Source organism: Phoenix dactylifera, unplaced genomic scaffold, assembly GCF_009389715.1.
Source record: "Phoenix dactylifera cultivar Barhee BC4 unplaced genomic scaffold, palm_55x_up_171113_PBpolish2nd_filt_p 000026F, whole genome shotgun sequence".
NCBI classification, from domain to species: domain Eukaryota; kingdom Viridiplantae; phylum Streptophyta; class Magnoliopsida; order Arecales; family Arecaceae; genus Phoenix; species Phoenix dactylifera.
The window spans coordinates 357,666-370,000 of NW_024067667.1; the positions used below are offsets into that span (position 1 = coordinate 357,666).

The 12,335-nt window shown below is 39.2% G+C and overlaps 1 protein-coding gene across 6 annotated transcripts in view; it reads left to right on the forward strand.

The window, feature by feature from the left end:
• Positions 1-11,819, forward strand: part of LOC103713844 (beta-galactosidase) — a 60,377-nt gene extending 48,558 nt beyond the window's left edge. For 5 of the 6 annotated variants that reach the window (XM_008800888.4, XM_008800885.4, XM_039115861.1 and 2 more), the window contains 10 exons: positions 287-493; positions 615-918; positions 992-1,151; positions 1,230-1,338; positions 4,258-4,393; positions 4,575-4,630; positions 4,744-5,043; positions 5,124-5,249; positions 10,021-10,728; positions 11,416-11,819. In XM_008800888.4, coding sequence (XP_008799110.2) covers positions 287-493; positions 615-918; positions 992-1,151; positions 1,230-1,338; positions 4,258-4,393; positions 4,575-4,630; positions 4,744-5,043; positions 5,124-5,249; positions 10,021-10,728; positions 11,416-11,586 — 2,277 coding nt within the window. In that variant the 3' untranslated portion in view covers positions 11,587-11,819. The remainder of the gene's footprint in view (positions 1-286; positions 494-614; positions 919-991; positions 1,152-1,229; positions 1,339-4,257; positions 4,394-4,574; positions 4,631-4,743; positions 5,044-5,123; positions 5,250-10,020; positions 10,729-11,415) is intronic. The other variant, XM_008800890.4, reaches the window with a different exon arrangement.
• The last annotated feature ends 516 nt before the right edge of the window (positions 11,820-12,335 follow it).

Below are 12,335 nucleotides of genomic sequence, written 5' to 3' on the forward strand. Positions count from 1 at the left end.
TACAACAGATTATTTAGCAAATATCTGGAAAAACCTCCTTGTTGATCAACATAGATCATATCCCTTAACTTTGCTTAGGAACTTGAGTTAAGAGAAACACTTATGCTAGGAGATGCTAAGAAACTTGTATCTCTTTATTTACATCTATTTGAGATTCATTTATTTTGTTGTAGATCTTCAACAGAAAGTGTGTCTTTTGAGCACTATATTCTTCTTGAATGTTGCTAAGATATTTCATCTACAAGTCTAATTATTATCTGTTTTGCTTGTGATCTTCCCTGCTCAGCCAAATTTATATACTCTCGTCCTCGTTCTAAAAGATGCATCTGGGAAGCTACTGGATTGTGAATCATGCCAAGTAGGCATACGACAAGTATCTCGAGCTCCAAAACAGATGCTTGTTAACAGGCTTCCTGTTGTAATACATGGTGTAAATAGACATGAGCATCATCCACGTACAGGAAAGACAAATTTGGAAGCATGCATGATTAAGGTGGTATTCTTTTATATTTATTATTGCTTGAATAACATTGTCGAGTAGCAAATGACATTTATAAACCAGGTAAACTTTATTTGTCTTGTTGATAATCTCATGTATTTGTATTTGCCTGTAGGATTTGGTTCTAATGAAGCAAAACAATATTAATGCTGTAAGAAATAGCCATTACCCTCAACATCCAAGGTGGTATGAATTGTGTGACCTTTTTGGTGTCTACATGATAGATGAAGCCAATATCGAAACACATGGTTTTGATCTTTCTAGCAATTTCAAACATCCTACATCAGAACCGAGTTGGGCTAGCTCCATGTTGGATCGTGTCATTAGCATGGTCGAGAGGGACAAGAACCATGCATGTATTATTGCATGGTCCTTGGGAAATGAGTCTGGATATGGACCTAATCATTCTGCTCTGGCTGGTAAGACAATACTTTTAGTAACCATTCTTTTATTATTTATCTAAATGATGTCTGATCAAACACTTTAATATAGGGTGGATTCGAGGAAAAGACTCATCAAGGCTCTTGCATTATGAAGGAGGTGGATCCAGAACATTATCAACAGATATCATATGTCCCATGTACATGCGTGTATGGGACATGCTGAAAATCGCTAGCAACCCTTTTGAAGACAGACCTCTTATTCTATGCGAGTATGTCATCATCATTTGATTTGCCTTCCCATTTTTCCAGTCATTCTGTTGTTACTAAAATTCCTTTCTCTTCTTAAGGTATTCGCATTCAATGGGAAACAGTACTGGGAATATTCACGAGTACTGGAAAGCTATTGACAGCACAGTTGGTCTCCAAGGAGGTTTTATTTGGGATTGGGTTGACCAGGTACTTAGTTATCCTACTTACATAATTGGATGGTTGAAGCCAGTATCTCTTACAAAATCTATGTTAATTTTTACATTAAAAAATGCTTTATATATTTTTATTTTTATTTGTTTTTTGATACATATTGATTAAGTGGAGGAAAAAATAAATGGAAGATGGAAGCTACCGTGTATCAACTAGCATAGTTGGACAACCATGAACAACTTACCAAGCAGTATAATGCCACATTTGGAACATGAAAGGACATTCGGTGTTGATGTGCATGTGTGTATCCACTTGTTTCTCTTGAGCAACATTATTTGAAATTGGAGAGTTCCTCAAAGATCTTTATTTGACACTTAAGCATATCATCAAGTTCTAAGATGATTATTTGACCCATTAGAATGGATTGAGAACAAAAATAGTCATCACTGAACTTCTTAATGAATTCTTGACATCAAAGACTAGTCACATAAACTAATATTTGTTGAACACGTACAATGACCAGTACCAATTAGGTACCAGTCGCTACGGTACAGTACCATACCATACCGACGTATGATACGTAGCAATGTATTAGTCAAGTGCTGTAGTGATAGGGAGAGAAAGGAAGTGCGGAAGGAGGCGGCCTACCAGATTTGGTGAGGGCGGGGTCCTACATGAGCAGTGGAAGAGGAGAGGGGAGGAAGCTGCAACGCCACCATGAGTAACGGAGGGAGGGGAGTGCGGAGGAGGGAGTAGGTAGTAGAGATGGGGAAGAAGGGGACTAGGGATTTCAAGGAGAGGTATCTAAGAGGTTTTAGAGCCCTTGAAAGGGGTCGATTCTACATGAGTGAATTGATTAAAATTGCTCGAAACTAGATAGAATCGATGAGTTCAGCCTTGTTTGAACCTATTCCTCTCTGTCCTATTTCTAAAGTCTGAACCATCCCAGTTTTTGGCTAGTTTAGTATGGTATGCCCTGAACCCGACAACTTGGGATGGTTTGGCGAACCTAGCATAAAATAGACCTGAGATCAAGTTGGATCAACAGCCACAAATGAGACAAAGGTGGTTAAACATGGCAAATAAAGAGGGTCGGTTCAGCCAAGGTCCGTCGTACCGGTGGCGGCCCGGACCGGTACGAAACCAGCCCGTACCGGTCCCGAACCGGTACGAAACCGGCCCATACCGGTCCCGAACCGGTCCGAACCGGTCCCATACCGGTTCTTCAATAATAAACCGGATTCCACGCTGATCCGGTACCGGTCCCAGGCCGGACCGGTACGTACCGGCCCGTACCGGCCGGTACGGACCGGTACGGCAGACCATGGGTTCAGCATACCTTCCGTACTTCCATAGACTTATTCTTGTCATATATTGACTAATGACTAATGTTTTAAATATGTCTAGTTTTTTTGTTTGCGTTGGAATAATGAGCCTATCTTCAGATCAATAGTTATTTTCTTAGTATGTATAACATGTTCTTCATTTTGAGAACTAGGACAGGGGAAAGCCTAGCCAAAATCAAGGTGAGGGTGGGACTTGAACCCATGTCCTTGGTACACCCAAAGACTTTACCAACTGCTCTAGTTGACACTCTCTTAATGAGTATAACATCTTATGATTAGAGTTTGCTGAACCCGGCTGAATCGCCTGGTTCGGCCAGTACCGAGTTGACTCAGCGGGGCACCGGACGGTTCATTTATATTTTTTGGAATCGGCTCCAACCGGCCAGAACCAGCTGACTCATCAAAATCCATTAAGATGATTAGTTCTTATTTTTTGTTTGAGAAGAAGAAGGGAAAGGCTCATCAAAATCCATTAAGATGATTAGTTCTTGTGAAGACGAGACTTGAACCGAAGTCACTGGTACCCAAACCCCAGTTACTTTAACAGCTGAAACGGCACCCTCCACTGAGACAGTCTTATTGAGCTTGGTATAATAATAAATAATGATTCTATTTACAATAATTTCTCTGGTCAGCTACATCTCTTTACATTTCTGCCACTTAAAAATCTAAGAAATGTTTTAAAATTCAAACTTTTAGAAGAAGATAATATTACTTTAACATTCAGTTGAAATCTTATTTATTTAATTAACAGAATTTCGTAAATATACTTATAATTTTATGTTTGATTCTGCAATGTTGATATGTGCTTTCCAGTGGGGGTTTGGAATATAGCCTGCAGTGGAATTTTGTTCCATTATACTGCAGAACGTTAAGAATAAGAGCCAAAATCGGGAGATGGTGATCTATATTTTGTCAAGTTTATGTTTTGAAAAATGTGAATTTTTACTTCAAGTGCCAAAGTATATGATGGAAAAGGTTTGCATTTTTTTTGCCCCAAGTGTAAACTCTTATTAATGGTGAGTATTACAAAAATTGATTTTGCTCTAAAAAACTAGTGCTTAATGGGTAAAGTGAGGTCAATTTGCCACTTTGTTAAGTGTATTATCTTAAGTAATTGTTATATTCTTGTAACATGTTCAGAAAATGCATCCATACGATAGATTTAGTGCAAGCGATGATGTTCAACTGCTTTCAGCAATAAATCAATAAACTCACTTCTGGCTTTCCTACTTCATAAAATCCGAGTCTATAAAATATAGTTTATCCTGAATTCTTTGAGCTTGCAATGAACAATTTATAATGACTTAAGTACATTGTCTTTTGATACTCTACTTTATTTGAGCTTGCAATGAACAATTTATAATGAATTAAGTACATTATCTTTTGATACTCTACTTTATCCTAGCTTTCTCGTTATAAGTATACTCTTTTTTCAGTACACAACATTGCGCTGTTGAACTATAGAATAAGGAGTCATACTTGTACAATACTCTAACATGCCCTAGCTTTCTCATTATAGTCATTTTCGTTTTAAATAGAACATTGCTCTGTTGATCTCAAGTGCAGTGTGTTAGTTGTGATATAACTTTCATTACTTTTCATACAGGGCTTGCTGAAGGAGGGCAGTGATGGATGCAAATATTGGGCATATGGAGGTCACTTTGGAGATACACCCAATGATTTAAATTTCTGTTTGAATGGCCTCACATGGCCAGATCGAACTCCTCACCCTGCTCTACATGGTAATTAAAAATTAGTTTTCTGTTTACATTTGAAACTATTGAAAATTTGAAATTATATTTAACTTGTCCACTATCATGAATTATGATTATTAGACATGGGGGCCAGTCAGGTGATTGTGTGTGTGAATGATTGTTAGGCATCCACATATATCCTTACTCGTTGAAGCTTTATAAATTTCAGAGGTTAAATATGTCTATCAGCCCATAAAGGTCTTCTTAATGGATAGCACGGTTAAGGTATTTCCCTGATTGGTATTTACCTTGCTTGGATGCAATCATTTTATCTTTTTATTTTTTTTAAACTTCCCCCCTGCAATCAGGTACTGAATAACCCTTTATTTATTTTGTAGATAGTTAATGAACACTTCTTTGACACAACACAAACTACAGAGTTCAGTTGGATTCTTCAAGGAGATGGATGTGACCTGGGTTCTGGGATACTTGACCTCCCAATAATGGCACCTCAAAGTAGTTATGATATCGAATTCAAAACATCCCCATGGTATTCTCTTTGGAAATCATGTTCAGCAACAGAGGTATTCTTAACAATAACTGCAAAACTAAAACATTCAACACGATGGGCAGAAGATGGTCATGTCCTTGCTTCTACTCAACTATGTTTACTCGCCAAAAGTGAATCCAGTCCTCATGTACTTCTTCTGCGGATCCCTATTCAGGTTCTTAATATCACTGTTTGTTGAATTCTGAAATCGTTTGGCATCCTTTTCAGGTCATCAACTTGGCAAAAAGTAAAATTCTACTTTCTGAGTTTGTTGGTGACATTTTAACTGTTAGCAAGCAGAACATCTGGCAGATCAAACTGAACACCTGCACTGGAACAATTGAAAGTTGGAAGGTAATTGTTTTACTGATAGTCTTTGTAATCATCTTCTGTGTTTTGAGAACCTCTATACTCCGTATTCCAGAACTTTATTGATTTTTTTTTCTAGAAAATTCAGTAACCTGTGTGGAAAGCTCTTAGATCAGCTTTGCGTATTAAAATCTCAAGCTAATTCATTTTGTGGATCTTAAAGCTGAGTTGCATTTAGTATCTACCCAGATTAACTTTGTTTAATCTTGTGTGGAAGTGTCATGCCACAGAACACAAGCTGGCATGTGATATGGCTGCACATTCCATAGGGTATAACCTTAAAATAAGGTTCACCATCTCGGTACTGGGCTCTGTACCGGTGCCACACTAGCACCGTGTCGGTACTCGGTACGGTATAGTACGGAATTTTTTTGGTATATCGAGTGTTAGTATGCTACCCACAATGGATACCGGTACCGAACTGGTATGGTACGGTATGCTTTGTACTATCCGAACTCCGGTACGGCATACCATGCTATGAAACATGCGAGGCTTACTAAACAAACAAAACATCAACAATATAATCACCATTTTCAAGAATAAAATAAAATAGTCCAATATTTTAGATAATAGAAATAGTCCAACCACAATTTCAAACATCCAGTGATATCAGAGATGCTTTAAATCAAGGTCCGCCGTACCGGTACCGGTCGGCGTACCGGTGGCCGGCCGGACCGGTACGGTACCGGTCCGGTACGCGGTGGTTTCAAAAACCACAACGCGCGGCGATGTGGTTCTAAAAAAAAAAAAAAAAATCGTACCGGTGCGAACCGGCCGGTTCGCACCGGTACGAGGCCGGCCGGTACGCACTCGTACCGGCCGGTTCGGATAAAAAACCGGGAAATACCGGTTTTTTTGTCGTTCCGGTACTGGTCTAGGACCGGACTGGTACGTACCGGCCCGTACCGGCCGGTACGGGCCGGTACGGCATTCCATGCTTTAAATCTTCTCCACCTCTCACCAGCAAACCCCAAACTTCCACCGAATTCTAATCATCGTATTTTGAAAAGAAAGACAAGAAGTGGCATAGCTAACACTCAATAAGAATCCCCATACTCATGCACACCAACATAAATTGATTAATAAATAACTTGATAGTTAACAGCAAACATTCTATAGTAAATATGCTCAATGGAATGATATTAAACTATTATTACCATGAAATGCACATGCTAGTTATCTAGAACTTGAATTTTATTTTCCACTGCTCAACAGACTATAGTATCTCAATGCATTGCATACAACCTAAATGATATTTCCTCGTAATGGTGGTTCATTATCAACAATTTATGAACATTCATGACATATGATAGGGGTTAGATTCAGCTAATATTCTAAGAGTATTCCATAATAATTTATTTCTAGCTTTGGATTAGCCACGGTCATGTTTCTCACTCGTGATGGGGCAATTGATAGCGTCACATTTTTCGTCCGTGATGGGGCAATCAATAGTGTCAGGTTTCCACCTGTGATGGGGCAAGGCAAACAATAGTGTCATATTTCCTTCCTATGATGTGACAATTGATAATATCATACTCCTGACCGTGACATGCAAATCATATTAAGTGGAAATCAGCTGGATCAAGGGGTAAGTGTCCGATTTAGGCAGGGATAGCATGGCAATGACTATCAATGATGGGATTCAACGACGTCCGATGAAGATTGACCGGTGACAGGAGGTGATAGGGTCGATTCAAAGGACGGAGACTGAGATGGGGAAAGGAAAACTAGCTCAAATCTAGTGTTAAATCGAGCCCTTGGCTCGAGTGCCTATCGGCTAGATTCAATGGTAGGTAGGGTGAAACCGAAGGAAGAAAGGAGGATGAGGAGAGCATGGGAAATAGGGAAGGTAGTTAGGTTCATGACCAATCAATTCTTTCTATCTTGCACGTCGCTATTTAGATCTGGTGGCATGCTATGAAGGAAATGTCGGAGGAACAAAAGAAGGGATAGGGGTGGTGTTCAACAGTGACCCTAGCTCTCATGTCTACCAACAAGACTAGCAAAATCACAACCGAAGCAATGAAGGGAGGGTGGCAAATCAAATCGTATAGGAAGAGGAGGAAACTTAGTGGTTGGTGTTTGATGGATCGGGTGGGAGAAGAAATAGGGGAAGCGGGTTGGGGGTTGGAGCAAGGATCTAGAGACAAGGAACTTAGGCTTAACCCCTGTCCAAGCGATGGAGTTTGGCGATGATAATGACTACACACCCATGGCTTGGTCTAGCAGTGGAGCGGAGGATGAAGGGGAGGATGGCAGAAATAGAGAGAGGGAGCCAGTGGAGATGGTCTCGATGTAGGTACTTGTGGGGAGGTAGCCAATAGGAATCGGAGAGGAAAAGATAGAGAGGAGATCAGGTGGTGGTCCGGTGCCAGTTGAACGACTGTTAGCAAGGTTGGGACTAAAATAGAGAGAGGGTCTGTGGTATCAAACAGGAGGGTAGAGAGAAGATAAAAGAAACGGGGGAGGTTTACTGTGGTGGTAGTCGACAGGTGGTGATCATTGGAAACCAGTAGAGGGACCAAGGTGGGAGAGAGAGAGAGAGAGAGAGAGAGAGAGAGAGAGAGAGGGGACTATGGTGGTGGCATCTGGTGATTAGGGAGGGAGCGATTGAAGTCAGAGGGAATAGTGTCATGGAATGGGGGAAGATGGATAAAATAGGGAGGCGGTAGTGGTTTTGCACACGCGACCCATGCATGTTGGCACGCACGACTGAGGGTCTTGGGCAGCAAATCTGCACCCATCCCCCTCTTCTTGGTGGGCATTCCGCTCTTGCCAACAGCTCTAATAGAGGATCCACGATTGCGATCCCCTTAGAATGACGTCAACGCCAGCCCCTTGAGGTTAGGTTGACAGGTTCAGGCGAATTCAGCTGAACTAGTTGCCGATCTTGGCCGGTTTGCTAGTTGGTCCTCACAGAAAGTTTATGGTTGGTAATTTTAAATGTTATCTTTGCTATTATTAAATAATTACTGGATCTAAAAAGTTTAAGATGATAGAGAAAGGGTCAACAATGCATCTTAGACTTAACAGCTATGATGGGCACCATTTTAACGAACATCAAGAGACTATAAGACATCTAAGGGCTTTTATATTTATCTAAAATCTTCAACTTTCTAGTGGAGTTGAAACATTGCATAATGACCTGAAAATGGAGAATTGGACGTGCCAAAAATATTTTCTTCATTTAATACAGTATTATTTTCGGGTTTGATTGATGAGATGCATTAAAGCAATCATAGATAATCATTATCACACATTTGATTATCAAGTCAGTAAGGGACCAAAGTTATGCTTTTAGAATGGCCAAGTTACTAGTATCAGGGTTATTTATAACTCATTCTAGGAATAGTTTTCTCCATGAGTTAGCTTGTTATTCATATTCATATATCTGCCTCAGTGGATACCCTAGTCATTTAGCAGATATGATAGAAATCAACGGGTATTTTGCACCACCATATGGCTGTTTTTTAACTGAATGGCCAACTTGAGATTCCACATTAAGAAACATTACCATCTAACTGGAGGTGTACAGTTCTCGATGCATGTACTGACAGTGGTCATATTATTTGAAAGTAGGACTTTTCACTATTCTAATTTCATCATTTTGGTGCCAAGCACAGATGCCAAATACAGTACAGTAGATGGAGCGATGGTTAGGATGACTTCAGTGCATGAGGACATGCAACAAGGATACACAGATGCATACCTATGTACCTACATACACACATAATGCATGCATCCATTCATACATTCATATCATATAATTTGTGAGAATATTTTCTTCTTCCTCTTCTTCTTCTTTCTTTTTCCTTTTTTTTTTTTCTATAAGCATGACATCTTTGTTCATCAAGCAAGTCCACAATACTTATGACTATGATTCAAAATGCTCGTGTTGGAAAATATCTTTGTTCTTATGCCTTATACCCTTCAAGGACAAGGTTTGATGGAAGGAGTAAACCGAAAGAAAGAGTATGCATTAAAAGGAATTTACTTGATCCCATTAATGTAACTGCTTTTAATATCATGAGACATCATTTTAAGTAAATCACTTTAGCTAAGGTATGACAACTGGCTATGTGACATGGAGGAGTCTTCTACTGCTATATTTGATTTAAGATTCTGCACCTCATCTTGGTTGTCAACCCTACATGTTTCTTTGGCTTCTGGCCAGGCCCCTTTAGCAGCTGACCTCTTGGTGAGGGGGAGGGAGGGAGGTTCAAGTAATTCTAGTAGGCTTTCCTACATTCTTCAGTTGTATTTTTGGACTTTTAAACCTTCTCTTCTCCATTGTGTGCCAGTGCTAATCTCTAAGAAGGTATAATCTCTCATCATGAGGCATAGGATCATGGATGTCAGTAATAAAGGAAACACTCGTGCTCAGCCTTGCACTGCAGAGATAGGGTCCACTATGCCATTCATTGATTGCTATGCCATATCTTTTTCAGCACAATATGATTGTTCATGCTGCAACAATGCTGCAGTAATGATGAAGTGTTCAAAAGTCGCTCCGTAACCATAAAAGATGTTTTTGAATTATGTCCAAATCTCCTTTCTTCATATGAACAAATGCCTTAAAAATGCCCCTGGCCTTACAAAAGATTGAGAACTGATAGGCTGTATTGCATCTGTTTTCTGTGGCGCTTGGGTTTTATTTCAGGCATCCTCCACTGCGATCCTGTCCATAAAATCCATTTTATCCAGAAATTTTTTGGTTGACTAAGAAAAGTGCACCTAAGCTTTTGATGAACTACAGGTTGAAGGGTGTCTCCTTACAAATCAGGGCATACTTCCCTGCTTTTGGCGAGCTCCTACCGATAATGACAAAGGAGGAGGTCCAGACAGCTATGCCTCCAAGTGGAAGGCGGCCGGCCTTGATAATGTATCATTTCATACAGGGAACTGCTCCATAAAGGAATTGTCCGATCATAGTGTGCAGATAACAGCTGTCTATTTTGGTGTTTCAAGGGATCAAGAGATCCTGCTGGGTTCTGGAGGGTTCAATGAGCATGAAAATTCAAGTTACATTCTTTTCAGAGTTGATGTGTTTTACTGGATCTCTGAAACTGGTGATCTGATAATTGAATACAATATAAATCCTAAGAATGATCTTCCTCCTCTTCCCCGCGTTGGGGTTGTATTCCATGTTGACCAGGCATTAGATCATGTGACCTGGTATGGGAAAGGACCATTTGAATGTTATCCAGATCGGAAAGAAGCAGCCCATGTTGGTATATATGAAAGTACTGTAGAAGATATGCATGTACCTTACATTGCTCCTGGTGAGTGTTCTGGTCGAGCAGATGTACGATGGGTAGCATTTCGAAACAGGGATGGTGTTGGCCTGTTTGCTTCCATTTATGGCACATCGCCGCCTATGCAAATGAGTGCAAGCTACTATAGCACTGAGGAACTTGACAAGAAAACTCACAACCAAGACCTAGTCAAAGGAGATGACATTGAGGTAGCTCTCTCTCTCTCTGTGTGTGTATGTGTTTGTATGCATGTGTTTTGTATGTAGTCAATGATTTTTGCATCATACTTAGTGCTGTATGAGCACTTGAAAGCCATTTGTTTGGTCATCCATGTGGTTTTCAAAACACTTGCTGGGTCAATGGGTCAAATCATATTATTCTTTAGATTTTGACCAAGGTTAAGACGTCTTCGACCTATTGCAAGACTTTTCAAATGATTGTTGGACTTTCTCATCCAAGTAAATCTTCTGGTATCATCCTATATTTTTCTATATTTTTTATTTTTCTTTTTGAAGCGATAAGCTTTGTGAGTTATTCATCAAATCCTGATATATCGTTATATCAGAAAATCCTTATTCTTACTTCATTATCCCAAATCCTGATTTATGTGAGGCATGGTGGTTTAAGACTGATGTAAGCTTCTTGTTGTGATAAGTAGTCAACTAACAAGATCAATAAGATTAACAGTTCTAATGGTTATCTTTGTGAACCAGAATACTTCACATTCTTATTCATGATTAGAAAACTTGATTCTCTTCTGTAATCCTCCCCGCATGTTTAGCATGTAATTTGTACTCACATACTACTCAGATTATTAATGCCCTCTGAAATTACTAACGTCTTTAGTTAGATAAAGTTTTGTAAGCTGCAATTTGAAACTGGTTCTTGTGTTACAGGTACATCTTGATCATAAGCACATGGGTTTGGGTGGAGATGACAGTTGGTCCCCTAGTGTCCATGATCAATACCTGGTGCCTTCAATTTCTTACTCTTTCTCTGTAAGATTATGCGCCATCCTTCCATCGACTTCATGCCAAGAGATCTATAGATCGCAGCTTCCACAGTGATATTATTGGTACCTGTTGGACAAACAGTGAACTATGAGAGTTAATCTGTACTATGGAGTGACTAGAGAACAAGAATGTTGAACAGAAAGCTAGTGTTCTGACCAATAAACACTAAAGACTATATATATTCAGACAAATTCTTGAATATAACTAAAAAAGTATTAAGAACTGTTTATTTAGTGCTGAACTCTTGTATTTTCGTCATTCGATATAGTTTTCATGGATGGAATGTACATATATTTTTTCTTTTTTGTTAGGAAAAATGTTAAAATAGTGAGTTATTTTATTTGGTGCATGGTGAAAAACAAATGAGTACCAAAATACTTGCATTGGTGACCCTAGTTATGCATATAACAACTGTACGAAACTTTATACTGTTTTTGGAGAAATAAGGATGAAAATTAGAGGTCATGTGCCTGTCCATAACATGGTTCAACTGTATAGAGATAGAAAACTGAATGTTTCTAGTACTAGTCAGCGAAGAGGTGAAATTGTATCAAGTCTTAGAATTCTAAGACAAGATAAATTTAAAATTGACTACAAGATTGAAAGATACTAAAGAAACTAGTTTTAGAATCTTGTAATCTAAAATAATATTTTAACACTGGAATTGAGTATTGATTAAAAATTTTGAAATTCTCATGAATTTAAAATTGAGCATCAAACTTGGGATATCTTAAACCCTAAGCCTATCCTCTGTCTAGGCTTGGAATGGTGGTTTAGGATATGGGTTCTAAGTTAGGTAGGTT